Genomic DNA, 27,257 nt, shown 5'->3' with positions numbered 1-27,257 from the left:
GGGTGGGTCGTGTTTATATGTACTGAGACGACGGCGGTTTGGTAGGGGCAGGAGGGAGGGTGGGAGAAGCCTTGGAGGACACGGCCGCGGTGCCGTGCGATCGGACGCAAGCCTGATAGCGACCGTCCGATTACTTACCAAGAAAATTTCGCTCAGAAAATTGTGTAAATCTCAAATCAAAATATCATGGTAAACATGGTTCCACGAGCTTACTCACGTGAGCAGAAAATGCAGTAGAAACAATACCAGGGAAATTTAAAAATTTCTGAAATTTTGGCGGTTCAAACTTGGTCGATCATTCTACTCACCTGTGAAGTTTTATAAATTATTGACACTCGTTGTATTTTTTGTGAAGAGTCGAGACCTTACAATCTATTTCGTCATTTTTGCTCAGATTATTACAGATGTCTTCATGAAATCATGCGCCGCAAAAAAAAATGAAATCATGCGCCGAGTATACCCTTCCACTATGTATGTTAAACAAAAGATTTTTGCTTTATTTTTTTATTTTCGTTCTAATGGGTGTGCATGTAACCATGTTCCAAGAATTCTTGACCAGATCTCAAATCTGAACTTTGATTTTATATTTGAGCACTTCAAGTTTCACGCATAAAATTATTGCATTAAAATACATTTTCTTTTGGCATAAATCATAATTCCAATCTTTCGTGACACTTACCATAATTGCTACCTATCTATACCTAAAGGAAGAAGCGCTTCTGCCCGTCCATCATGCATTTTGGAGAAAATCCCCTACCGTTTCTCTTGTTTTAAGTGAGTCTAGAAAAACATTCGCTTTTTATAGAAAACCCCTGATCTCTTGGTTAATTAACCCGTGGTCTTGTTTTAAGTGATTCTAGAAAATGTTTCGGTTTTTTGCAGAAACCCCTCTAATATTTTGGCTAATAAACCCACAGACCATTTAGAAAATAACATTATTTTTTGGCAGAATCAAATGACTTTTAAAATGTCCATATATTTTAAATCCTAACTCCAATTTTGACATGTTATATATGAAAATTGGTTAGAAAAATGTGTAGAATCTGGATATGATGTTGTTTTATTAGTTAAACAATTTTATAATAATATTTAGGGTGCAACATTAAACAATAGTGCACGATACGTTTTTCTTACGTACGGGTGTAGATCCGGATTGGAAATAACACCTCAACAAAAGCACATTGGAGACAGAAAAAACCATTTATAACCATGTATGCACACCTCGGTGAAACCTTGCAGGTGGAAAAGAAAGCAAATCTCACATCTTATGCGGAGAGAAACCTTAGGATTGGCCATATTTAAACGCGTTGTGAATGTGTCAGCACTGAGGCCACCGTCGGCAAGAGTAAGAAGGAGGATAAGTGGTAACATAGATGGTATGCACATGGACCTATTGGGGTCTTGAGTCATGATTATTGGGTTAGGGGTGTGTGGTATTTTTTTAGCCCGTTGCAACGCACGAGCTCTGCTGCTTAATAATAGGGGGTGGGGGTAAGTTTCTTGGTCCGTCATTAACTTTTGCACAAAACCTCTTAATGTTTATGAGAATAAACCCACAGTCCATAATTTCGTACGTCAGTTGCGTCCGCCGTAGACCAGGGCTATATCTCATAGTATAGCCTGGCCACGCCTCTGGCGTGTCGAGGTCGTGTCTTGTACCAGCACTGTCGCATGGTTTTCTGTTTCCACTGTTTTGCATGGTCTTCTTGGGGGTTTATTTCTTTGCTTTTCTTCATCGGGGCTTTTACTTCTTTGTTTCATCACGGTTTTCTTTGTTTTTATTCTTATTTATTTCTAAAAATGTCTACTTTTACACAATGTATACTTTCGTTGTACCAGTGGAACAATTGTTTTATACATGTACACCATTTTTTTAATACACAATGTAAATCTTTTTGACACATGGTTTGAAAAAAAATCGAATACATGCTAAACCTTTTCAAATACACGTTGAACATTTTTTAACGACATAAACAATTTCCCTTTTTTTTCATTCCTTTTTACGAACACATGTCTATATTTTTCATGCACAATCTACATTTTTCATATACATCAGGAATGTTTTTTATACATGTTTAACAATTTTCAAATACATGATTAAATTTTTTTAATATACGTTTTAATTCCTACTGTTTTCCGTACGCATTGAAATTTGTTATACACATCTAAAATAATTATTTGTCTAATTTGACATCTTTCAAACACATGATTTTGAGAACGTTTTAAAAAAGTTTTTCAAATACACGTTGAAACACTTTTTGAATGATATGTAATATTTTTATAAAATCTGCGAACAGTTTTCTAGATTACATAAACGTTTTAAAAAAATGGCACAAATATGTTTTTTTAAAATGTAAACATTTTTTAAAATGTTATGTACATTTTTTGAATGGTCAAAACCTTTTTTGAATTACACAAATGTTTTCTTAAGTTGTAAAAAATGTATCGTGCATTTGCTGAATCATATGAATATTTTTAAAATTTCACAAAAAATGTTATTTAATGCTAAAAATTTCTCAAATTCACGTTGTTTATTTTTGAGTTATTGATGTTTTGAAATAGATGTATTTAGAATATTTTCGAAAATAAGACAAAACAATGAGAGAATGAAAAAACAGGGGGAAGATGAAACTATAGCGAAGCTAAATGGGCTGGCCCATTTATGGCGATCCTGACGAGAGCACACGCACAGTCTCGCATAAGCGAGACAAAGCGCTGCCCCGCAAGACTTATATCTCACTTATAACGAGATGAAAGAAGCACTCGCGTGAAAGATTTCCAAGCATGATTTAGTACTAGGTGAGCCTTGTCGTTCGCTCGCTCGTCGTTGCTTCGCCAATTCGTCACTTTGGTTTTCTTTCCTTTTTTATATTTTTCCTTTTTTCTTCAGTTTTCAATATTTCTTCATTGGTTTCTTTGGTTCTTATTTTGTTTTTATTTTTAGTATACGTCTGTTACTTTTGAGTTCTTGCACCGTTATTTTTTTATTTTTCTTCCTTGTAATTCATTTGTTTTCTCTATTTTTGGTGTTTTCAACGGTTTCCAATTTTCTTTATTTTTATATTTCTTTGTTTTTTGGTTTTTTCGTGGTATTTCCAAAACAATTCAATGTTTTCGTATACACAGGTATAGTTTTATACATGTCTAATTTTTTCTCAAATAAATGATTATCATTTTATAAAATACATGTTTTGATGCCTATCAATGTAAAAGTTTTTATGTACATAACTAATATTTCTATAAATGTTTCACATTTTTCGAATTGAAGGTTAACATTTTTTAAAATACATGTTATGATATCTATGTTTTTTATACAAATTGTAATTTTTTATATACATATAAAAAATTACATGGTTAATATTTTCCAATATATGATTAACAGTTTTAAACATGTCTAGTTTCACGAGTCATCCTCTTCAGCGCTTTATGCGCCACTTAGCGAACAACGCTTACTCAGGATGCGTGATGATTGACGGTTCTCTGGTCGCTCGCTTCATAGTTGATCGGTCGAGGTTGGCTCATCCGCAATTGACGGACGGACCATTGACTTTTTGACAGGAAAATGTGATTATTTTAAAAAAATCATATGTTAAAAAAAAGTTCACGAAACCAAAAAAATACATGTCCAAAAAATATTCGCGGATTTTAAAAAGTTCATGAATTTGAAACATAAAATTTTCAAAAAATGTAAAACATCTGAAATTTTTGAAAAAAATTCAACAAATATGAAAAATGTTGATAAAAACCGAATAAGTTCACAAAATGTAGAAAAATTTCAAGAATTTGTAAAAAAGTTCAAGACTTGAAAAGTTCGTAATTCAGAAAAGTTCTCATAAATTGAAAAAAGTTCATAAGATTTGAATAAAACTTCATGATTTGAGAAAGTTCATGAAAAAATTTAAAAACTTCATGAAGTTGAATAATAGATGGTCCCAAAAAATTGAAAAAAAACAATTTCAAAGAAAAGTTCATGAAATGGATTGCTATGGTTATGAGCATGATCAACTCCGTCTCCTTTTCAGTCAAGTTCAATGGAGAGAAGTTGGAGCAATTCAAGCTAACCAGGGTACTCGGTATAGGGAGATCCTATTTCCCCTTACCTGTTTTTAATTGTAGCAGAGGGCCTTTCGGCCTTTTAAAACACAGTTCTCAGTCATCAGTGCTTAGTGGTATAAAGATGGCACCCACTGCTCTGCAGTTAACCATCTTCTCTTTGCAGATGACAGCCTGCAGCTTTTTTAGTCTAGCGTTGAGGTTGCTTATGAGGTTTCAAATTTGCTTAATATTTACTGTACAACTTGTGGACAGAGTAAATCATGCCAAGTCATCCATATTCTTCAACAAGGGGTTCCCTGCTAACCTTCGCCAAGAGATAAAAAAACTCTCTGAATGTATGGAATGAGTCTCTGAGTGAAAAAATATTTGGGCATGCCAACTGTGTGGGACACCCAAAGAATGGCACTTTTAAATATCTCAGAGACAGAGTGTGGGAGAAAGTCAGGGGATGGATGGAGACATTATTGTCCGCAATAGGAAAGGAGGTTTTGATAAAGTCAGTAGCACATCCTAACCCCGTGTACTCTATGGCATGTTTCCGGCTCCCCGGGGGGTTGTGCGAGAGTGTGACCTCGATCATACAACAATTTTGGTGGGGAAGCAAAAACGGAAGACGGAAACTTTGCTGGGTTTATGACCAGGCAGAATAATCTTGGTGGATTGGGCTTCCGACGTATTGGCATTTTCAATCTTGCATTATTGGGGAGACAAGCCTGGCGAGTTGTAAATGAGCCTACCTCTTTGAGCACCCGTGTACTCAAAGCTGGATATTTCCCCACTGTTTCGATCATGTGCGCTGAACTGGGACATCATCCCTCACAAGTTTGGCGGGCCATCCTCGACGGTCGGGATATCATCCGCCAAGGTGCGATAAGGAGGATAGGTGACGGAGCGAATACATTGGACACAAAACTGGATCCCGAGGCAAGGCGTCATGAGGCTCTTCATGTCACAACTAGTGTCAGAAATCATTGAACACACGTCTGCGAGTTGGCACAAGGACTGGTTCAGGGAAGCCTTCTTGCCAGTGGATGCCGAGGTGATCTTACAAATCCCATTGTGTAATCATCAGATAGACGACTTCTGGGCTTGGAGTGAGGAAAACAGGGGCCATTTTTCCATGAGATTAGCGTATATGATGATCATCAGAACAAAATTACGCAGAAAAGCATGGCTAGAGGAGAGGGAAGATTAGTCAAACTCCACAGCAGAGGCAAAGGGATGGATGTCCCTCTGGAAACGAAATTGATGTACACACGACATGGTATGGCCGATGAGCAGCCGGCACAGACTCTACACCATGAGATTGATGTGCATCTAATTTACAAACGGGCTGATGGGCAACGTCTGAGTATAGCAATGCTCCTCTGGAAAACCCAGGTGCCATTAAAGTTGTAGGTGTTTACTTGGAGTTTAGCCCATCATTCACTATCCACGACTAATGTCCTTCACCACAGGAACATGGCAACAACTTGTGTGTCCTCTTTGTGGAGATGCTGATAGTTGGCGCCATTCTTTTTTTTTTTTTTGAATTATTTGGATTGTTTACCACATGTGTCACGTAGTGCCTCACGGTGTGTTTGGTCCCTGTCGAATGAGGATATGGTCGAGCATATGGTCATGACTACAGAACCATATGCCAAACTATGGCTCTTTGCTATGAACGAGTCACTACCGGCTGATCAATTTACGTTGTTGATTGCCACGTTATGGGCTATCTGGAGTGCCAGAAGGAAAGCCATACATGAGGATATTTTCCAAACTCCGTTCGCCGCTGACAGGTTTTGTCGCCTCATATCTAGAAGACATAAACTTTCTGCAAAACAAAATCCTCAGGGCGCAGACTACACCGGCTCCAAGACCGAGTCAGTTGCTCCCGCGGACGCCGGACCATGCAAGGATAAACGTTGACGCGACAGTTTCTAGGGACGGCACCTTTGGGACAGTGAGCGTGATATGTGGAGAGATGAAGCAGGATCTTTTCAAGGTGCTTCTGTTGTCGTACTCAGAAGCTTGGGTGACCTCCAAACTCTGGAATCACCAGCAGTTAGGGAGGCGCAAGCTTTAGCTGAGGATCTATATTTAACTAGAATTTTAATTGCTTCGAATTGCATGCGAGGTGGCTGTAGACGCGATCAAGAAAGGCACTGGAGCAATGCTGCGGTGCTGTTACACATGAAATTATAGCGAGGGCTAGTAGTTTTATTACTTGTTTAGATAGCCATGAGTTCAATATCTCAAATGTGGAGACTCATAATCTCGCAAGGTATGCCTTAGCTTTAGGGTTGGACCAACCCGGTGATCTTGTTTTTATCCCTGTAAACATCGTGACACTGTAATAAAGCTTTGTGAGATTCTCAAGCAAAAAGAAGACATATTGTAGAAAAAAAAGTTATTTGCATAAAAATTTAGTATCATCTCGGATAATAAAAAATCTCAACGAATCAAAAACAACAATATGGGTGAACAGATCAAAAAATTGGAGAAACCACCCACCTTGCTTTATTCAAGATGCAAAATTTAAATATTTTACCACAAGCATGTAATTTTGAGACAAATTTGCAGAGACGCAAGCTAGACGATCGTTGATCGATCTCCGCGTACAAATTTATTTACAGAGGTGGCACGACGACGGCAGCATGCAGCCACAGGTCGTTCTTCATCTTCGCCGTGACCCCGAACGTCTCCGCCATGTCCAGTTCCACCGTGCCGCCGGGGAGCTCCCAGTCGAAATGGAAGAGGAGGCTCGCCAGCGCGAGCTCCATGACGGCGAGCCCGAACGTGATCCCGGGGCACATCCTCCGCCCCGCGCCGAACGGCAGGAGCTCGAAGTCTGTCCCCCTGAAGTCCAGCGCCGCCGCGGTCCCCTCCTCGAACCTCTCCGGCCGGAACTCCTCAGCGTCCGCGCCAAAGGTCGCCGCGTCCCGGCCGATGGCCCAAGCGTTGACCAGCACCATGGTGCCCTGCGGCACGTCGTACCCGAGGACGCGGGTGGCCTCGCGGCTCTCCCGCGGCAGCATCAGCGGCACCGTGGCGTGCAGCCGGAGCGTCTCCTTGATCACCAGCCGCAGGTACGGCAGCTCCTGCAGGGCCTCCTCCCGGACGCGGCTCTGCCCGGCGAGCGCGCCCCGCACCTCCGCCTGCGCCCTCCGGAGCGCCGCCGGCCTCCGCATCAGCTCCGCCATGGCCCACTGCAGCGTCGACGCCGAGGACTCGCTCCCGGCTCCGAAGAGATCCCTCACCACGGCACGGATGGTCCCGATGTCGAGAGGCGCGGTACCGCCGCCGTCCAGAAGCACGTCCAGGATGTCCTGCTCTTCCTCCCTGCCCATGCCATTGCCGGCCGCCTTCCTCGCGCGTTTCTCCTCGATGACGCCGTCCATGACCCTGGACATCTCCTGGGCTGCCGCCTCCACCTGGCGCGACCTCCTGCTGAGCGCGCGCGCGAGGCGCGACGACGGGAACAGGTCGGCGAGGCTGAACCCGGAGGACAACCTGAGGCCCTCCTCCAGGCACGCCAGGAAGGCGTCGCGGCCCGCGATCCGGTCGCCAACAATGACGCGCACCGCGGCGTCGACGACGTACGTGCTGACGAGGGAGCTGACGTTCACGACGTCCCCGGACGCCGCCGCGGCGGCCACGGACGCGACGAGGGCGGCCGCCTCAGCCTCGCGTGTCCCCTGGAACGACCGGACCCGCGGCGCGCCGAGCAGCTCCGTGACGCAGAGCTTGCGGACGCGGCGCCAGTGGTCGCCGTACGGCGCGAGAGCGAAGCCGAGGCCGTCTCCGTCGAGCGTGGCGATGGTGTTCGTTCTCGGACGCGTGGCGAAGGCGGCGTCGTGGGTCTTGAGGACGTCCCTCGCCGCGGCCGCTGACGAGGCCACGACGACGGGGAGCTCGCCCATGCGGAGCAGCATGAGAGGGCCGTGCCGGAGGGCGAGGTCGCGCATGGCGCGGTGCGGGAGCGCGCCCACGAGGTGGTGCATGCTGCCGATCACCGGCAGCTGCCATGGCCCCGGAGGCGGGTTCAGCGGCACGCCACCATACTTCTTGCGACGCCGCCTGAGCTTGGCTAGGAGGAAAAGAAGGAGCAGCAGGATGGCGGCGGCCAAGAGCAGGCCATGCTTCTCGTGGTTCGCCGCCATGGCTTGGGAGTTGAGACCGTCGGATGGAGCTTATATCTAGGAGCTAGCCATTGTTGCCATTGTTGCTCCATAAACGGACAGGTGATGGATGCCATTTGAGCAGCCAGCAGATGCTTGCTAGCTCCATTCCAAAACAGATATATACATTGTTGCTCCCATTTGAGCTAGCTATTGTTGCCATTGTTACTCCCAAAATGGACTGCTTTTCATTGTAGCTGTCTAAATCATCGTCACTTAGAGTAGTTTAGTAGGCCTGATCAATCAGCGTCTTATTTGTTAGTAGTAAAAGCTAATCACTTGTTGCATCTCATCTAGAGTCAACCAGTGGTGTTGCCAGACATAATACCCAGTGATCACCATCATATTCACACATGATCCTCCATAATACCGACACGAATTCAAAAAGATCGCGCAAAACATGTATACATATTGTGTCAAGCAAAAACTATACAAAGATGTTTTCTTGTATATATGATCCCTTCGACAATCGCAGCTTCAGGATCTCGCGTCCGAATCACCACATAACCTTCAGCGCAGATGCGGTGGCCGCCTAGAAGACGTCGGGGTTGCGGCGCCCAGATATGCTACTCTGTTGATTCGCCCTCCTGAGATGGAACGACAGCAAATCGTTCATCCCCTGCAACCAAAGGCAACACAAGAGCTGATGAGCAAGCAAAGCCGTGGAGAAAGGAGATGAAACGCAGATTAAGGCGATACATTTTCGACGAGTTTCACAGACCTGCAGCTCCTTGATCCGCTGCTGGTACTTGGCGACGGTCTCATTGAACTGGGACCGCTCCTGCACCATGTTCTTGTAGTCGTTGAGCCGGTTGTGCTGGATGACGACGGCTCGCTTCAGGATGCTGGACTGCTGAAGCAGGCCTCCCAGCATCTGCTTCAGTATCTTGTTCTCCTGGATGGATGGTGCAAAAGCATAAAAAGCCACACAGGTGAGCACATCGAAATTTCCAGAAACACATCTCAGAAGTAGCCGACAATTTAGCAGTATCAGCTAACCCCTTTCCAGAAATATAAAGCGTGTTTCGATTTTCTAAGTTAATCCAATAACATATACTTTATGGGGCACAAATTTGGTATCATTAGATTTGTGCCTCGTGTTGTGATTTTCTAACTATTCTACTGTCAATGTCTGAACTTGGACGATTATGATATGTAATGCTTTTGAACGGAGGGTATCAAGCAACTGCGGATGCATTAGTTACCTCGCGCATTTTCTGCGCTTCATTAGGAGTACTGCAGTTTGCGGTAGATTTGCCGAACATTTCAAGTATCCTGAAGGCTCGATTCCTGGCGTCGTTCAGATCCGAAGCGGACGACATCTCCTTGACAATTAGGTCCGCCCATTCAGTGCTGTTGGCTGGAGCATTCATCACCGGCGCATCAGATGCCACTGCAATTCACAATCATTCTAGTGTCAGTCAAGATGCACATTGTACGATTTGTTCTTTTGAGCAACTGCGTGTTGCAAGATTATTGTTGGTCTACACAAGTTATGCATCTCCGGACATTATTATCAGATAACAAGAGGAACAAGCAGTCAGGCTTATTTTTCAGTCATGTCAGCCATACCTCCAGATGTGGAGGTACCGGCATTGGTCGTTGCTGAATCCGATGCCAAATAATCCCTGAAGCTTCTGATGGCAGCGTCCAAGACATTTCCCGATGCTTCGAGATAGCCTCGCAGAAGCTAACAAAATCCCCAAAATTACCCATTAGACGTGCACAGAGCAACACGGTGCAAATCGGGGTTCTCAAGTCCACTGTTGTGACATAAACCAAAGCTGTTTCAGGATTTCAGAAAACCATGGAAGAATTTATGCTATTTGTTCTGAGATATTTATGAGTTCAGACATTTTATTTCTGAATCCTAAATTTAGCCATCATGTGTGAGAATTCAATTTCATCAATCTCTGAACTCAAGTCCAGTCTGATTCCTGAAAGAGGATATGACTCGGCAAAAGAAAATCAAGGGCCCCTGCCCTCCCACTTTCCTAGAACAAATTCGTATCAAGATTCAAGGCACTATCTTTCTTGCGTTGTAACCAGGCTCAATTGGTTCTTGTGATGAACTGAATCGGCGGGCTCTACACGCCTGCGCGCGACCTATCAATCAGCCGAAAGAACAAGAAGCGAAAGAAAGAGGCGCGGCGCGGCGGCGGCGGCGGGGGCGGGGGGTGCCTGCGGCTCGGCGCCGGGGAAGATTTCCTGGAGCGCCACGACGGGGTCGAACTCCATGCCGATCCCGAGGTCGGCGACCGCGGCGGCGGCGGCGGACGGCGAGCGCCGGCCCCGCTTCGCCTGCAGCAGCACCTCGAAGGGGTCGTCCAGGAAGGCCGCCGCCCCGCGCTTCCGGGTGCCCTCGACCTCCGCCGCCATGGCCGCGCCCGGCGAGAAAGGGGCCGGGGCTTGGATGAAGACGAGCTTGCCGCGCGCTCCTCTGTCAGGTGTCCCTGCGCTGGATGGTTTGCGGTGCGGCGAGGCGAGCTGTGTGGCCGGTGGATGCGGGCGGGGCGGGGGTGGGATGATTGTTTATACTCAGGCGGGCGGTGGCGGCGGAACGGCCGTTGGGAGAAGAAACCAAAGGCGCCCAACGGGCCGGCCCGGGCATGCGGTGGCCCGTTTATAAGCGAGCCCTGGCCCGGGCCCGTGTGGCACTTATCGGCCCTAGACTTTTTTGTCTAGTTACTTCAAGAAATCCAGAAGAATCTGAAAAAAAAATGCAAGGAGAAAACTAAAAATGAGGCAAAGTGTCATGTGGGATAATTTGCACCGTTAAAACCTTCCACCCCTGAAAAGAAAAAAAGAGTACAAAGCTTACTCTAATAACGGAAACGTTACCTTGCGACCATAAGCTAGGAAGGATTTCACGGCGACCCCCCTCCCCACCATTGCACGGATCTCAGTACGGGGCCAGCGCCACATCAAATTTGTAACTGGCTTGCTGTAAGGGTAAAATCCAGCGAACGGTCTTTTCTTATATTAGGAGATGGCATTTTTATTATTAAGAGATGTCATTTTAATTTAAGGAATGGCATTTTTTGTTTATCAAGAGATAGCATTTTTATTATTAATAGATGACATTTTATTAATGGCATTTTTCTTTATTACAATATGGCTTTTTTAATTAAGAGATGGCGTTTTATTAAGAGCTGATAGTTTTTATATTAAGACACGTAACAATATTTTCATGGCATTTTATTAAATAAACATGACATTTTTTAAAAAAAGTAGGATGGCATTTTTTTATGAAGTAGTAAACTGGGCCTTTGGCCAATGGGGTCGCCCTGTCCCTCCCCCTGGGGTGGTTCGTTCGCTGGAGCTCGATTTGTTCAATCCACCCCTCCTTCCCAGCGATTGATCGCCAGATATTGGCGTCCATTACAAAAGGATAAGAAAAATACAAAAGAACAAGAAAAAATACAAAAGGGTAAGAAAATTACGACCCCGATGCCTGTCGTGCCTATCTACCCACTACTAAACATGGCCCGTTTAGTCGCGTGTCAGGCGGGGCTCGTTACGTGTCTTAGACTCGTGCACGATAGTACAGCATCTCAAACAAATAATACTCCCTCCGTCCGAAAAAGGTTGTCCCTCAAATGGAAGTATCTAGCACCAAGTTAGTACTAGATACATCCATTTGAGAGACAAACTTGGGACAAGCTTTTTCGGACGGTGGAAGTACAAAATATGGCTAGTACCTAAAAAACCGTTTTTTAGGCATTTGGCCAAAAAACATAGTGGCGATGGTGTTAGAACAAATTTGGGGCAGCCGATACAGTAGCGTTGTCTTGTGTCACGGCAGGTCATATGGACATGCCAGACCAGGTTGGAGCGCATGCGGTCACATGACTCCCTCCCGTCTGCTCGATGTGGAGAGACTCCCACACTACCTCATGAACCTTCCCGCGTGACTGTCCGGTTTGTGAGGGAGGTGCCACATCACTGCTGTGCACTGGGTATTTAAACATCAGTCCGCCTTTTAGTTGATATATCCCGTCCCCGCGCAGGACAATGCTGTCTCCGAGCCCTCCCTGGGGCGGTTTTCGATGCGGCGGCCATCCATGGGCCCGCGCGGTCTACGGCAGCCCGGCCACTACGCCACCGAAATCTTGTGTGACGGGCGGTGGACATGGCTCGGGACGTACGACAGACCGGAGCTCGCTGGCCGCGCGTACGATCTGGTGGCTTGGAAGTTCCGCCAGTCGAGGTCTGAGCTCAACTTCCCTAATTGTCAGAGCGTCAAGGAGGCGGAGTTCCTCGGGAGCTCCCGATGTGAGGACGAGCAAAGCGGAGAAGGAAGGCCGCCTAGTCATGGAGCAGTTCATCCATGCATGTAATTCATCTAACAAGTCCTCAAGCACAGGAATATGTAACTTGTTCTTAATGGTGGTTGCACTATAAGTTCTCTGTAATCAATGCAGAGCCTCCAAGAGCCATCTTTTTCTGACTAAAATTGCTGGACAGCCATATGGACTCTGACTAGCTGTTATAATTCTGGATTTCAGTAGTTGATACACTTGTTTTTCTTTCACTTCATTTCTCTTCATATGAGGTACTCTATATGGTCTGGTGTTGGGGGGGAGGGACAGTGCCAGATTTCAGAGGGATCTCATGGTCACAGTCTCTAACTGGAGGTGGTCCTTCAGGTTCTTTGGAAACTTTAGGGAATTGTTGCTAAAGTTTTTCTATTTCAACCTAGTGTGGTATGTGTCAAAGGAGCACAGACAGTTGTATCCTGTACTAGTTGCAGTGCATAAGCTGGAGCTCCACTAACCAATAACTTGTTTAAGATTCTGGGACTGTTTGGTTCCTCTCGGCTCCTTTAACTCCGCTCCCGGAGCGGACCATACTTTAGCTTAATTTGATGGAGCTGCCAAAACGCAGCTCCCCAACTCCGCGGAGCGGGGAAGTTCCGAACAGGGCCTCTATTTCAGTTGCTGGAGAGAGTGTATCAGAAGTAGGGATAGTTACAAGAGTAGTGCAATTCTAAAGAACAGTTAACAGTCTTGGATCATAAACCAAAGACATACACCGGGTTGTGTTTAGTCATCCAGTCACATCCTAACACAATGTCATGACCAGGAAGGTGCAACACTCTGAATTTTTGTTAAAACAGAACTTTACCTGCACTAAATGTTGTTGTTACTGAATGTTGTTGTTGCAACATCGGCTCTTCCCATGACTAGTGAGTTGCTTCTTAAAAGACCTATGCACCTCAACCACACATCGGCGCTTCCGATGATGTATAATTGTGCAAAACACAGCTTGTACTCAGGCAGAACAAAGAAGGCTACGGGCGAAGCCGATGGCTTAGAGGACACCTGAGCGAGAGGCAAAATAGGGCAATGGCCGCGCGACGGCAAGGAGGAGCTTAAAGAAGAGGTGGGAATGGTTCGGCGCGGCGGGCAGGGCGGCTATTGGACACAGTGAAACTTCACAAGCCAAAAGAAAGAAAAGCGGCTTTGGAAATGATATCAGAGGGGCATTGGTTTCGGAGTCAAGCGGGTGAAGTTCATCAGTTTTGAGGGATCTGCTAGAGATGCTCCAACTCCCAACATGAGAGTTCTAAGGGTTTCTTAGGATCTACCAAGAGAGTTGCTCTAAAGGAAAATAGGCAAGTTTCAGACTGAATGACAATCATGCAAAGAATCGGGATTGTTTTGTGTATATATCAAATACGAAAAATCGTTTAAACGCGACACGTTTGAACCAACACATGATCTATCATGGGAGCCTTGCGCCCCATCCCACGGCCAACGGGGTGGTCAGCAAACCAACATCCACCCAACTATCCCAGACAACAACATTTTCTAGTCATCTTCATCATCATCATACGGCAGGGCACCACTAGTCTCAACTCTCAATCCCCAAGGGCCAGGGCTCATCATCATCGCCCTGAGGCCAAATTAGAAGACGTCCGGGTTGTAGCGCCCGGGCATGGAGCTGCTCTGCTGGGCCTGCTTCAGATGCATCTGCAGCGCGTAGTTGTTGATCTGCGACACAAAAGTAGATTCTTCAGTTCATATATCATCAAACAGAAAAGGATGTGTGAATTTGCCGAAAGGAAGGGCCTAGGGGCGAGGAGGGAGGGGTCGACCGTCACCTCGAGAGTCCTCAGCTGCTCCTGGTACTGCAGGACGAGCTGCTTCAGGCCCTGCACCTCGTGGCTCCGCTCGTCGAACTCCTTCTGCCGCTCGTGCTGGATCGCCACCGCGCGCTTCAGGACCGCGTTCTGCGACAGGACGGCCGTCATCTGCTCCTTGAGCATCATGTTTTCCTGTTTTGCCAAGAAAGAAAAAAACAGGATCTTGTCAGGCATTGCAATTCCCTCCTTATAATCTGAAGGCTATTTATTCCTCAGACATATTTGGTGGGTACCTGATGCAAGCTCTGCGCTGCTTCAGCTCCTGCACCCTCCAGGATGGACTTCGTCAAGGCTTCAAGAGCTCTTGACGCACGGGCCCGCGCGTCATCCATGTCAGAAGCATTTGACATCTCCCTCACAAAAAGATCAACCCATTCAGGGCCACTATTACCTGGCTGTTGGCCATCTGCAGGAGGTTGGTGTTCAGTAGCTGTGTCCACACCGCCGCTGGTAACAATGCCTGCCAAGTGCCAACAAAGGAAAATTCGTTGCTCTTGTCAATATGATTCGAAGTTTATGAAATTAGCAAGATGTGGTAGAAAATAAGTCAGTCAGTCATGTGGTATGTAATAATGCAAGAAATAGTGCTTGGTGCTACTGGATAGACAGATGTGAATTGTTATTCTAAATCAATGCAAAGCATATAAGAGTGGCCGAGGGTGTGGCGATCTGAATCTACGGGTAGAGAATCACATAGTGACATGCATACTCCATAAGTTTATATGACACAAATGGATCCACACATGTTATCTGTTTTGAATTGACACCACATGACCTTGTAGATAACAATAAAACATAAGCAAGTGCAACCTGCAGGGTTTCTAGATATATAAAATACGAACATAACATTACTGCACTGTTTGGTTTCAACTGGGGCAAATGCATGAGGAAGCACGATAATATGCATTACTACTATGTGCCGTAGAAATGAAATAGCTTTTAGTGGAAAATGAACCTTCAACAGACGGCTGAACTGCAGTCGGCCCGTTTTCAAATGCGGAACCAGTGGCCGACAGGTTAGCCTGATTTGACTCCATCAGGTGCAGCTCCTTCAGACTCTTTATTGCATCATCCAAATCATCTCCAGACGCTTCAAGGGCTCTCTCAAGCAGCTGAAATCATTATGAGCAACCATAGTCAGCTATATGAACATAAACAATAGCAAACATCTGCGCATTTAGTCAGTGGTACAGCGATCAAGACCATAAACTATCGAGCTCATAAAGTACAGAAGAGATTGAGCCCATCAGGATTCTAAGAGGAGGGTATCCATGTCAGGGTCCCTGGGGGCAGGAAACCCCTGCAAGTCCTCCTTTGCACCCGCAAGCAGACACTATGCAAGTCACTACACGTCTATCTATCATTGGATTCCTAAGCATGTACTCCCTCCGTCCGAAAAAACTTGTGCCTCAAATGGATGTATCTAGCACTAACTTGGGGCAAGTTTGGGACAAGCTTTTTCGGACGGAGGGAGTACGTATTACATATGTATCAAACTGAAGTAGAAGCAGCCAGTTTCCCTGTATCTGCCCCTTCTAAGCTCCCAGGAATGCCATAGTACTAAACTCATTAGAATATCAGTCCTGCGTTCTCAATTACAATTTTTTTTTGTCTGAAAAAGACCAATGCTTTCCCTCTTGGTCCAGAATTGCAGGGCGGCCTCCCCCTCAGACTGGGTTGACGCTGACCGAATTCATCAGAACCAAGTTGTGTTTTCTGACCGCATCGGGACGGGATGCCTTACCCCCTGCGTGACCCTGGCTGAATTCATTCAGATTGGGGTTGCTTGTACGCATCCCCTTTCCACATGAGGCAAGGAGATGAGCACCCGTAAACCTTTGGGGATCTAGCTTTCGGCGTCGAGCCGCCCGTAATAGCAAATCTCAAATCTAGCAACAGCGGACAAAGCCCCGTCCCTTGTCATTCATCATAATTAAAAGTAACGGAGGAATCCGCCCAAAATGGCCGGGCAATCTAGCCTACGAATCTACCAGCGAATGCCTACCCGCCTCGCCTCGCAATCAATCCGGTGAAATGGCCCGTCTTTCGGCGCCGGAGACTCGGAAACTAGGTCAAATCGAGGGGAAAAGGAATACCTGGGGGTCCATGGCGGGGAAGGCGGCCCGGAGGTGGTTGAGGAGCGCGTCCCGGCCGTCCCGGCGGTGGTGGTGGTGCGCGTAGCGGGACCTCTTGGCCGCGGGGCTGCTGTGGTGGGAGGAGGGAGGGGAAGAGGAGGCCTGTTGGAGCAGCAGGTCGTCCGCGAAGATGGAGGAGGACCTCTTGCCGCAGACTACCGCAGACATGGTGGTGCCGCCGCCCCGCCGCGCCGCGCCGCCGTCCTCCTCCCGCCGCGTCCCGCCGCCGTCCTACTGCCCGCCGCCGCCCATCCGTCCGTCCGTCCCTCGATCCGCCGCCGCCGCCTCCGCCCCGGTCGTCGCCCGGTCCGGGTGGGTGGATGGGCTTTCGGGTTCGGGCCGGTCGGGCCGGGTGGATCGCGACGGCGGACGGAGGATGGATGGGTTCGGTGGTGGCTGGGGAATGGCGAGGAAGCTCCTCCCTCTGACCCCTCGTATTTATCGGAGGCGTTCGCTGTCCCTTGTTGTGTACGCTTGCCTCGAGAATTACCACCTGCCTTTTCCAGCGGTGGGACGCGGCTGACAGGCGGGCCCCACCCTGGCCGGGGCACGCGCTTTTTCCCCGGCCACGCGGCTGACGGCTGGGCCCCACGTGTGGCCTTTCGGTCGGTCTCTCTCCGATGACGGTCGCCCGTGGAAAGAAGAAAGCCAGGAAACCTGGGTGCGGGACGATGGGATGACGCGGCGCCATTATTAAGGCCGTCCGGATTCTGTCCGTTTGGTTAGAGCGATGGGTCGTATCCGGGCCTATCCTAAGATGTGGTGACCGTGCACCCAGCGCGCGGACGCATCCCGGCCGCATCCTGTCCGCGTACATTTTTCTTTATAAGTTTTTAATTTTTTTTCATCATTCATTTTCGGTACATGAAAAATACATCAGCATATTTTGACTAGTAAAGCAAGACCAAAGGAAACAAGAACCACAAGAATACATTTTAGAAGATACCCAACTTCCATAGCTGCTCCCTCGAGTTGGGTTAGGGCCTTCTCGATACACTCATTGTTGATCTGTGGAGGAGGCTCGATCTGGCATCCTCCTTTCTTCTTCAAGCCAGAAGTCGATGTTGCTTCCTCACACCTAGTCTCGTGTCTAGCCTCTAATCTAGCAACAAGTGCACTTGTCTCATCTCCGGCCTCTATGCTAGCTAAAAGTGCACGAACATGTACTAAATTTCGCTCTATCAATATATCGATGTACTCTTCTTCCCAATACCAAAACTTGCATCCATGCTACACAATAAATTTGAAGTTAGCACAACTAGTCAATTCTAGAGCACAAACCGAAGCTAAATAGACCACATACCCCATCGTTTAAGCACTTGATGAACACCCATCCGGGATGTTCCGGCGTTGTAGACACGCGGCGCACGACTATCCTTGGGCAGTGGTCGCACTTAATGAGTGGCAACGGTGCGCCGACGAGCTTTTGGGCAAGCACCGAACCGGCCGACCGCCATTCGTGTATCTGCCGGCGGACCACCGACGGTACAGATCCGAGCGGCTAGAGGAGGAGCCACTGCCTGCATGTGGCCTTGCGGCCATGCCAGGGCCTTCCGGCGAGGTGCCCGGCCAGTCCATGGCGCGGCCCGGCCTCCCACAGACCGACCGGATCCGCCACAAATCCGGCCGGCGGGTGCGCAAACCAGGTGGTCGTGGTTGGGTAGCTCGGCGGTGCCGAGGGGAAGGGCCCGGGCGAGCGCGCGTCCGAACTGCACGGCTGCAATGGCAGCGACGGGGGCGGCGGCAGCGAGGGGAAGAGTGGGGAAGAGTGGAGGGGAGTGCGGCCGGAGGGAGGGAGGGGGCGGATAGAAAAAGGCCCGCCCTGTGCCACCAACGGGCGGGCCAGGGGAGGACACGCGCAGACGGCCCGCGCGTCCGCGTGATGTCCATTTCACCCCAAAAGCGGCGCAAACTTGGGCCGGGAATGGGTCGAAAGCGGACACAAAACGGACAAAAGTCCGTTTGCTCCCGCGCGCTGGGCCGTCCGGTTTGTCTGTTTTACCCCAAACAGACGGGACCGGACAGGATGGGGTCGCGCGGTGGAGTTGGCCTAAGTATGTCGCTGCAACCGGCGCGGTGCGTCCACAAGTATATTCGGCACTAGCAAGGATTCCTTCATATGTTTATATAGTGTTCAAAAAGAAAATGATTCCTTCATTTTTCAATCACCGCCGCGACCAGAGATCACTTCCAATTAATAAAACAAATAAAAGAAAAATAGCAGGATCCGGGGGTCTCCTTTGGATTCCAAAGGATTTTCAAAGAAAAAAAAATCTAAGACCCTCCCCCCCCCCCCTCGCCCCCCTCGTCCGACGGAAAATAAAATGATCTGTATCCTATATGAAAATTATACTTCTGTCGGACTGCAATATCGGTTTCAAAAAAATCATATAGAAAGTCTTCCTCCCCTTCATCTTTACCGTGACCCTCAAGGTTCCGTCGCACTGTAGAACCGCCTTTGGAACAAGGCCGGCGTTTTTTGAAACATGAGCGACGCTGCAGTCCATCAAGCGGCGGCTTAGGCGTTCCCTCACCCACCCACCCTCCCCCGCCTGGCGACATCGGTTGTTTCACAAACGTGACATCACCGACGCTGCTGCAAATCCATCAACGGATCACCTCGCCTCATGTGTTGCAACATTGGGCGTGTTTTACAAATATCATCGACGTTGTGATCTATCGAATCCCAGTGGCAGCACCTGCGGACTGGGTGGTCGCTACCCTCGTAGCGGTCGTCGGGCGTCATACTCGCGGGGTCACCGCATACCTTATTTCCAGCAACCACCGCCAGTCGTCGTTTTTCACATCGCATGCTGCCCCGGTGCAGGAGGCAAAGCGGCCACGGGCGAGATCAGTGGTTCTTCCCTCTTTATAGCAGCGTAGAGTAGCGCGTGTGAGGTTGCAGCTTGGTGACGGCGGATGAAGCAGTGGGCGGTGGAGGGAGGAAGGAGAAAGGGGGGCGAATGAGATGAGTGTCTAGAGGAAGGATAAGGATTAGGGAGGGCAAAGCGATGTTGTTGCTAGGGCCCACAACACGTGTCGCACGACGAAAGTGGCAGATTTCTTCCAACAATCAGCCATGTGAACCGAAGCATCTCCGTTTATAGAATCATGTATGAATTTGCAAGACATAACTCGCTGTCCATGCATTTTTCATATTCTTGTTTTATTTACTATCGTGTGTTTGAACCGGGGAATGAAAGATTCTACTCACTCCGTACCATAATATAAGATCATTTTTCAAGCTGTGTTAGCTTAAGAAACAATTTTTTTTTTTGCTGAATAGGTTGTTTGGTTTGCTGTCCCACCCTACATCGTCGTCACCCGCCAATCACCACCGTCCACAGCCAATCCCACCACCCTGTGGCCAGCGTCGTAGCTGCACCGCCTCCTCTGCTGACTGCCGACGCCCCGACTATCACGAGAAACAAATGTCAACCCTGGGACTCCCTTCCACCGGCAGCCGGGCCGTCTCGGTGCTCTGAAGGGATTTTTCACCAAGCGACTGAAGAATAGCAAACATGAATCATTAGGTTTCACAAAAGAAAGAAACATTTCATTTATCGCATGAATTTCAGGCACACATGCGAATTTCATTAGGCTTCGTGTAAAACAAACTTTCATTTCTCACATGAAGCAGAAAATATATTCACAACTGGTCACAAGAATTCAAGATGCGGCGGAATGCAGGATGCTCCACGAGTTTCATTTCTCGCACGACTTTCAAAAATTTCAAAATTTTCAAGAGCACACATGAAGTTCGTTATGTTTCATGTAAAACCATTTTGCTTCTAGCAGGGAACAGAAAACATATTCATAACTGGTCACAGCAATTCAAGATGCGGCTTATCAACAGCTCGGCAGAATGCGGAATGCTCCATGAGAGAACACAATTCTTTCCCGGGTTACAAAGCTAAAACAGCGCAAAGCTCAATGGAAGAAGATTGGTCTGGAGGAAACTGCGCAGCGGAGTTCTCACCTCACCACCTCAAACATCTACACAGAGATAAAGCAACCATGTATACCACCAGCTCTGCAGTTACATATATAGAAGCATGGCACAAAATGGGGAACTTGTTTATTTTCTTTCTATCATCATCACTCAGCACCGAAAAACCCTCCCCATATCCATCTAAATATATATATTATCCTCCCATGGATTTTCCACGTCAACAAGCAATAATACAACACCACGACAGTACCGCCTCCACGACGCCGAGACCAGAGGGGGCAGGACAGTGTGAGACTCCTCCTGCTGTTACTCTGGCAGTATACTCATCATATCAACTCTCATCAGGCCGCATAACTAGGGGGGAGCTAATTCACAAGGATATATATACACCGGCGCTTCTATCTGTCCAGCAGCCAGTTGAGGACCGTCTTTTTCGGGACGACTCCGTCGGCGTCTTCTTTCTCCGGCTTCACGGAGGTATTTACAGCGTTGCGGATCACGGAGTTGAGGTGCATCCTCAGCTGCGCGTTGTCGATGAGCAGGTCAGACAACATCTTCGTTGTCTCTTCATCAGTGAGGCTTGAGTCTTCGCTGCCCATGGTAATTGAGGATTTACCATCGGAATTTTCGCCATCGTCGGAAGAGCCCCCCTGTTCGTCATCCAGTGCTAGATGCTGAGCCTACAGAGATCAACGTAAAGCAAGGATTTTCCCCACATTTTAAATCAGCAGGAAAGATAGTAAGTACATACGTACATTAAGATATTGAGATTGATTGCGCATGTTCCAGACTGTACTAATTAGCTGACATGTAACACATTCATGATCAAAACTTGGAACGAGGGAAGCCTAGCTACAGTACTTTCAAGTTAAAAGAAATGCTATTTCAATGACGGCTGCAGCTCCGAACCAAAAATGATCTGTAAGTAAAGTCTTTCTAATACAAAAGCAGGACTCCATTGGTCCAAGTTCTCAACTGGAACTCGAGCTCCAATTTACGACTTTGGCTTCTATACGAGAAGCTAGAGCTGGAGTTTGGCAAAGCAGGGCTTCATGTCAAATGAAAACAGCCTACCAGAAGAAGAAAATTTACCTGAGCAACAAGAAGGCGTATTCTATTGTCTGACGTCGCCAGAAGGTCTAGTGCATCAGGCAAAGATGATGGGTCAACAGTCAAGTTATCTTGTTCTTCTGCAAGAAATTTAGCACTACATTCTTGTAGACGCTCACGGAGCAGTCGGCATTCATGAAGCATTTTTTCACGGGATGACTTCACACGTGCTGACCGCTGCTTCTCTCTATTAATAATCCTCTGAACAAATGGAAAATAACTAAAAATTAGAGAGAGAGAGAAACACTGATCACATACAACTAGTATACTGTTATAAGTGAACAGAAGCTTGAATTAAGGAAACATTGATGAGTTGGTATATAAATAATTGGTTTAAAGGTGTAAACAGGCATAACAGGGTTAATCTGGTGGCAGCAAGCCTCTACCGATGTTAAATATTGCTATTGTTGCGATTCTCAAAGGAGGAATGGATTATAATTTTACGAGTACCTCTAGTTCAGTCTTCTCCTCAACATACTGATTCAGCACTTTCTTCATCTCTCTTTGAGAATTCCTAAGGGACTTGACTTCTTTAACAAGAACCTTCATATCTGTTTTAGACTTTGCCTCAACTTCTCCAAGCTGCCGTTGCAAACTCTCAACTTCTTTTCGTTTCGTTTCAAGTTCTTCGGCTAACTCTTCTCTATTACCACTGGCGGTAGCTTTCTCTGACTCCACACGAGTTTTCTCATCCTGTAAGTAAATAGAGGAAGATAATCAGAATCCTCATAATATGATGAATTAAGAAACGCCAAGGCACAGGAACAGAGAAAAAACTGACTTGTTCCGCCTTCAGGTTTGACTCCATCTCAGAGTACTTCCTGCGAAGCTCATCCATATCCCATTGCATCTGGGTAATCCTCTCTCTTTCAGCTAAGATAGCTTGATGTAATGTGTCTCTGCCTTTTTGCTTTGTAGCTTCCAACTCACCCTCCAAGTCTTTTACCTGCATCAGAAGTCATCAGTGGAAGGAAATTACCTAGAATCCACATAATAACTATACGAGGCCCAAGAAAGTCCACTGAATGCCAATGAAAAACGCATAAAAGCAACAAAAGACACTTGGCCTGATCCTGGAATACCAAGAGCCTGATTTACACTAAAGCATAGAAGATAAATATCAGATAAAAAGTGATACCTTTGTGGAAAGATATTCTTTGACTGCTACTTCCTGATTTAGGCGTGCTATGAGATCCTCCATATCAGTTTTGGCTGTCCCTATTCTTCTTTGCATGGTTACCAAAAGTCTACTCAACTTCTGTCTTTGATCAGTTGGAAGGATGACTTGGGCATCCATATCATACAAAAACTGCATATCTACACCAGCAAGATTTTCTGTTTGACTATGTCCATCCACACCACTCGGGAGATCCGCAGGGCCATCCCATAGGGAACTACTAGCCCCTGGGGTTGATAATTCACTGCCTCTTAAAGAACTCAAATCACTACCTAAACTTTCAGAAGAATCCTTCCGGGCATGGCCAGGATTAGAATCACAATCCTCTTCAGAAATTACTCCCTTGGAAGACTCTGCTGAACCATTCCTTCCATCATGTTCCGAAAAGACAAGACCCTGTTTCTTGCTTTTTGACCCACTACCAACATGCTGGTCAGGCTGACCTAATATAGATTCTCCCAGCACACCGTTACCAGTTACTCCTGTCAGACTGATACTACGAACAAGTCCTGGATTTATTTGATTGGACTCGGAGAGAGCACCTGAACCAGGATCATCAGAATGGCGAGAAGAGTCTGTACTGCTTTTTACTGAAGTACCTGCTTCAGGGGGGCGCTGATTCCAATCTTGGAAATCTGAATTCAGTAAAATGGAAGAATTCAATTGTCGATTATGATATTTATCATGCGCAATTAAGACATGGATCAATGCACACACAGAAAAAAATAAAATAAAAATCTTCATTATGGACCATGCACATACATGAGCGTGCGGCAGCTTCAAGTTCAAGAAAAGCAGCAACATGAGCACTTCTTGATAAGTCAATATCAGAAAGTAGCTTTTGCATCCACTCCTCCAAAGTATTCCTTCTCTGTAACCAAAACATTTTTAGAACCACAAGTTCAAAAGACAAAGCACAACAGAATGTAGCAATTAACAATGGGTAAAGCTAACCTCTTCTAGAAGCAACCTGCTTGAATTTATTCTTAAGAAGGCATGTTTCGGTGGAGCAGGGGGGATGTCTTTTCTGGGAAACGCACGCTTAAGCTGAAATATGGGAGTATTGTAACACGATGAGTGATGATATAAACAAAATCTTGCATTACAGCATTGCAAATGACATACAATTGTTATACTCAAGAAATATGTGAACATAGTCAAACATAGTCATCCTTTCTTCTATCAGGAACACATCAAATATGGAAATATGTCATACAATTGTTATACTCAAGAAATATGCATGCAATTGAATGCAAATGACACTGCACCAACTATCTGAATGCACATTGTGTGGGTGAGAAGCGAGAGCACACTCATAAAATGCACTCCCACGGCTTTAATATGTAAGACATGTGAAACAATAACATAGCAACAGTTGTATTAACTTACATCAGAACACAACTTTAGAAAGTCACTAAACCTTCGAAGAACTCCATGGCTAGAGCTAACGCCTTCTGGTGATTGTATACCAACATGTATCCTGTAAAACTGTCCTTTATGGGCATTAAAGAAAGGTCATGGAAAAACAGGAACATTTAGATGAAGCAAGACCTCAAACAAATTTGTGTCCTAAGCCTATGAGGCCAAAAAATAGAACAACGTGACATGCAAGATATCATCTACAACTTGGAATTCTTAAATTTAAGTCCATGTCTCCATGGTATACTGATATGAACTTAGATAGCCCTTAAGTAAAACTTCAATATAGGCTTGATAAATGCCAAAGAATTTTTGTCTTTTTATGCTCTGTCGAAGTTTTCTCACTTGTATTCCCACCTAGCTCATTTTGTTATAGCACAAAGTTTTAATACTAGCGACATGTCAATTACTATCTGAAGACATGTAACAAAATTGATTGACTAAACTCCTGGATTGAAATAAGTGAGAAAAACAAGAGGGTAAAAGATAAACGATACTCACAACTATAGATTTCAAGAAGTTGTCAGAGGCTACACCAGCTTCAGGTGTTTGAGCAATCCAAGAAGGTATAGTCACACAGTAACTCCAGCCTGTTTGAGGGTTATGTGGCCATACGGTGTTTCTTCCCTCCTGTGTGCAGGCAATAAATATGAGCTCGTAAGAAGACTCGGATAATGTTCAGAGCATTCTGTCGGTAACACCCTCATCTTTGCAACGGAACCTGTTCTAAAAAATAATTCACTCTTCATGCAACTTCCTAATTGCGTATGCACTACTAAATTTTGCCAATTAAACAAAATATCCACTTGGTTGTGCAAAGCAGTTAATTTCTTTCCTTTTTGGGTGGGAACAAATCCAATGCATGGGATCAGTAAAAAAACGCAGCGGACGTACTGCTTGGTGCGTTACTGCAGAGGATCCCAACCCCTAGTAATGAGCGTATTAGCCAAGGTGTTTTTCAGTGCAAAGGCGTTATTCAGTTGGTTGTGTAAGACCATTTCTGGCAAATGCATGGCAAGGATGTCTCTCATTCAAACATGGCACAGGCATGATCATCACACAACATAGGCAGGCCTAAGAGTTCAATTTAATCGCACGCTCGGAATAATAAAAGAAGGACCAAACCTACATCTACCATGAAATGAATTGACCTAGTTATGCACTCAAATGCAACTATCAGATATAGGATCAGTAAGCCAAGCTACAGCCCATTCAGGCTGATAAAATTCATAAGCCCAACTGGCTGGTAAAATTCATAAGCCCAACTGGGTGGTAAAATTCATAAACCCAAGTTGTTGAGATTCAGAAGTCCGAACCCTAGTCACTGAATCAGTAACCGCAGGCAACTTGGCAACACTTAATTCGCAAAATCCCAATGCAGATAGATCCTATCCCCAACATTAAATACATCGGCGGACTTAACTAGCTGCTGCCACGGACCGCACATCCGCAACGAAATCGAGCTGAAACGCTGCTCGCCGCCCACCTCGGGCGATCGGGTGGAGAGCAACCGCGAGAGCGCAAGCAATCCAGCGGCGGGATCGAACACGTCAGCGCCGAATCTGACGCTCGCGAAGAGGGATCACTGGACCCCGGCCCGGAGCCGGCCCCCGGACGGATCAGAGCGCGGGCGGGATCGAGGCGGGGAATTCAGGGAAGGGGGGAGGGGGATCGCGGGAGCTGCTCACCCATCGCTTGGGGGGCGGGCTCCAGTCCATGCCGAGCGGCAGCGGCGAGGTGCCGTCGTGGCGGTGCTTCGGGGGGCTGCCGCGGGGCGTCCTCCTCGCGGACGACGACGACGACGCCGACGCCATCGCCGGGCCCGCTGCCTCTCCCTCCTCCGGGGCGGGGCGGCGGGATCGAGCTGGGGGCGGGGCGGAGGAGACCTCCGCGCCGACGGTCCCGAGAGGGAGATTGGAGCTGGGACGGAGGCGGAGGCGGAGGCTCCCGCGGCGGTGGCGAATCTAACTGTCAACGCCACCCTCCCAGACCCAGCAGCTTCTTCGCCGTGGCGTTGGTGGGAGTGGGGATGGAGCGGAGCTGGGCCGGCCGGGCGTGGGCGTGCCGTGCGGTGCGGCTCAGCCTGGGTTTCTCAGCCCAGCCACGCGGGTTGGACAGGGAGGCGATGAGGAGGTGGGACGTGGTTGTCAGACACGCCACGCCAAAGAAAAAAGGAGGTAACTTTCTTTTTTCCTTTTTCCTTTTTCCAGAAGAGCCGAAATCAAACACCAGTACACAACCCTAGAAGAAAAGGAAAATACAGTCCACTCCTCGGGAGTCCTTCATCCTCCCTACCCCGCACATGTCGATTGCGCGTGCGTCGGCGTTGCCGGCGCTGGAGTTATGTGCCCTTGCCGGAACGGAGAAAGCGATATCCACGGATCGGGGAAGAAGAGAACCCCAACTCCAACCGGTATATACATCTCGTGTTGCACTTATGTAAGGCCAAGCGGCGGTGATGCTGTTTGGCGCGCTCTGGATGCGGAGCTCGGCGAGGAGGTGGCTGGTTCTACTTCCCTTTGGACGTTTTGATTACCTTTTCATGTTGACTTTTTTTATTTCACATGTTGGATTCAGTTGTAATCACTGTCTTCTGGACTAGCAGGTAGCTGACGGTTCACTAGACAGGCAATCTTTTCAATTTTAACAAATACTTGCTTAATTTTCATCGTTAATTGTTGCAATGCTTGAACATGATCTCCTGTCCAAAATTTTATGTTATCTTGTCAATAAAGTCCCGAAACATCTTTTTAAGTCCAACTTATGTTTATGTTGTAAAACCATAATTGTGAATGAGGCCATGTCCAATGTCCCTCAAACCTGTCAGCATAAGGAAATCACGGGCGGGGAAGGGCATGTAGATTGTGCGAAATCCCGAACTATAACTGACATGGTCTATACTGCAATGAATACGAAGGCCAAAAAGGGCATGCATCGCAATCAAGACGCGGATGTGCGGGCTAGATACCAGGCCCGATATCACTGGGGGCAAAATGCATTTTCACACTTCATACTCTATTGAGCATCTAGAATTAATTTAAATATAAGTCACAGAATGGGTCAACTAGAGGTAGTTTGCATGTTCGGTTGAAATATG

At 46.9% G+C, this 27,257-nt stretch overlaps 4 protein-coding genes across 4 annotated transcripts; all 4 read right to left on the bottom strand.

Moving 5' to 3' along the window:
* Positions 1 to 6,654: 6,654 nt before the first annotated feature.
* LOC123170325 (desmethyl-deoxy-podophyllotoxin synthase-like) lies at positions 6,655 to 8,201 on the bottom strand. The gene has a single exon (XM_044588175.1). The coding sequence runs from the start codon at positions 8,199 to 8,201 to the stop codon at positions 6,669 to 6,671; it is 1,533 nt and encodes a 510-aa protein (XP_044444110.1). The 3' UTR covers positions 6,655 to 6,668.
* Positions 8,202 to 8,539: 338 nt separating this feature from the next.
* On the bottom strand, positions 8,540 to 10,743 carry LOC123167454 (uncharacterized). The gene is made up of 5 exons (XM_044585294.1): positions 10,401 to 10,743; positions 9,792 to 9,909; positions 9,425 to 9,612; positions 8,941 to 9,114; positions 8,540 to 8,838 (listed from the first exon to the last, which is right to left on the bottom strand). The coding sequence occupies exons 1-5, from the start codon at positions 10,596 to 10,598 to the stop codon at positions 8,752 to 8,754; spliced, it is 765 nt and encodes a 254-aa protein (XP_044441229.1). The 5' UTR covers positions 10,599 to 10,743; the 3' UTR covers positions 8,540 to 8,751.
* A 3,119-nt stretch (positions 10,744 to 13,862) lies between these two features.
* LOC123165704 (uncharacterized) lies at positions 13,863 to 16,953 on the bottom strand. Its single transcript, XM_044583399.1, has 5 exons — positions 16,464 to 16,953; positions 15,323 to 15,479; positions 14,601 to 14,827; positions 14,326 to 14,499; positions 13,863 to 14,215 (listed from the first exon to the last, which is right to left on the bottom strand). Exons 1-5 carry the CDS (start codon positions 16,668 to 16,670, stop codon positions 14,129 to 14,131), a joined length of 852 nt encoding a protein of 283 aa, XP_044439334.1. The 5' UTR covers positions 16,671 to 16,953; the 3' UTR covers positions 13,863 to 14,128.
* Positions 16,954 to 20,505: 3,552 nt separating this feature from the next.
* Positions 20,506 to 26,239, bottom strand: LOC123164914 (PX domain-containing protein EREL1). Its single transcript, XM_044582523.1, has 10 exons — positions 25,849 to 26,239; positions 24,662 to 24,790; positions 24,131 to 24,229; positions 23,696 to 23,788; positions 23,504 to 23,612; positions 22,703 to 23,376; positions 22,346 to 22,510; positions 22,015 to 22,257; positions 21,547 to 21,765; positions 20,506 to 21,134 (listed from the first exon to the last, which is right to left on the bottom strand). The coding sequence occupies exons 1-10, from the start codon at positions 25,972 to 25,974 to the stop codon at positions 20,853 to 20,855; spliced, it is 2,139 nt and encodes a 712-aa protein (XP_044438458.1). The 5' UTR covers positions 25,975 to 26,239; the 3' UTR covers positions 20,506 to 20,852.
* Positions 26,240 to 27,257: the final 1,018 nt, after the last annotated feature.

The sequence above is a fragment of the Triticum aestivum genome, chromosome 7D, assembly GCF_018294505.1.
Source record: "Triticum aestivum cultivar Chinese Spring chromosome 7D, IWGSC CS RefSeq v2.1, whole genome shotgun sequence".
NCBI lineage: Eukaryota > Viridiplantae > Streptophyta > Magnoliopsida > Poales > Poaceae > Triticum > Triticum aestivum.
This window is presented reverse-complemented; position numbering and strand designations above follow the sequence as displayed.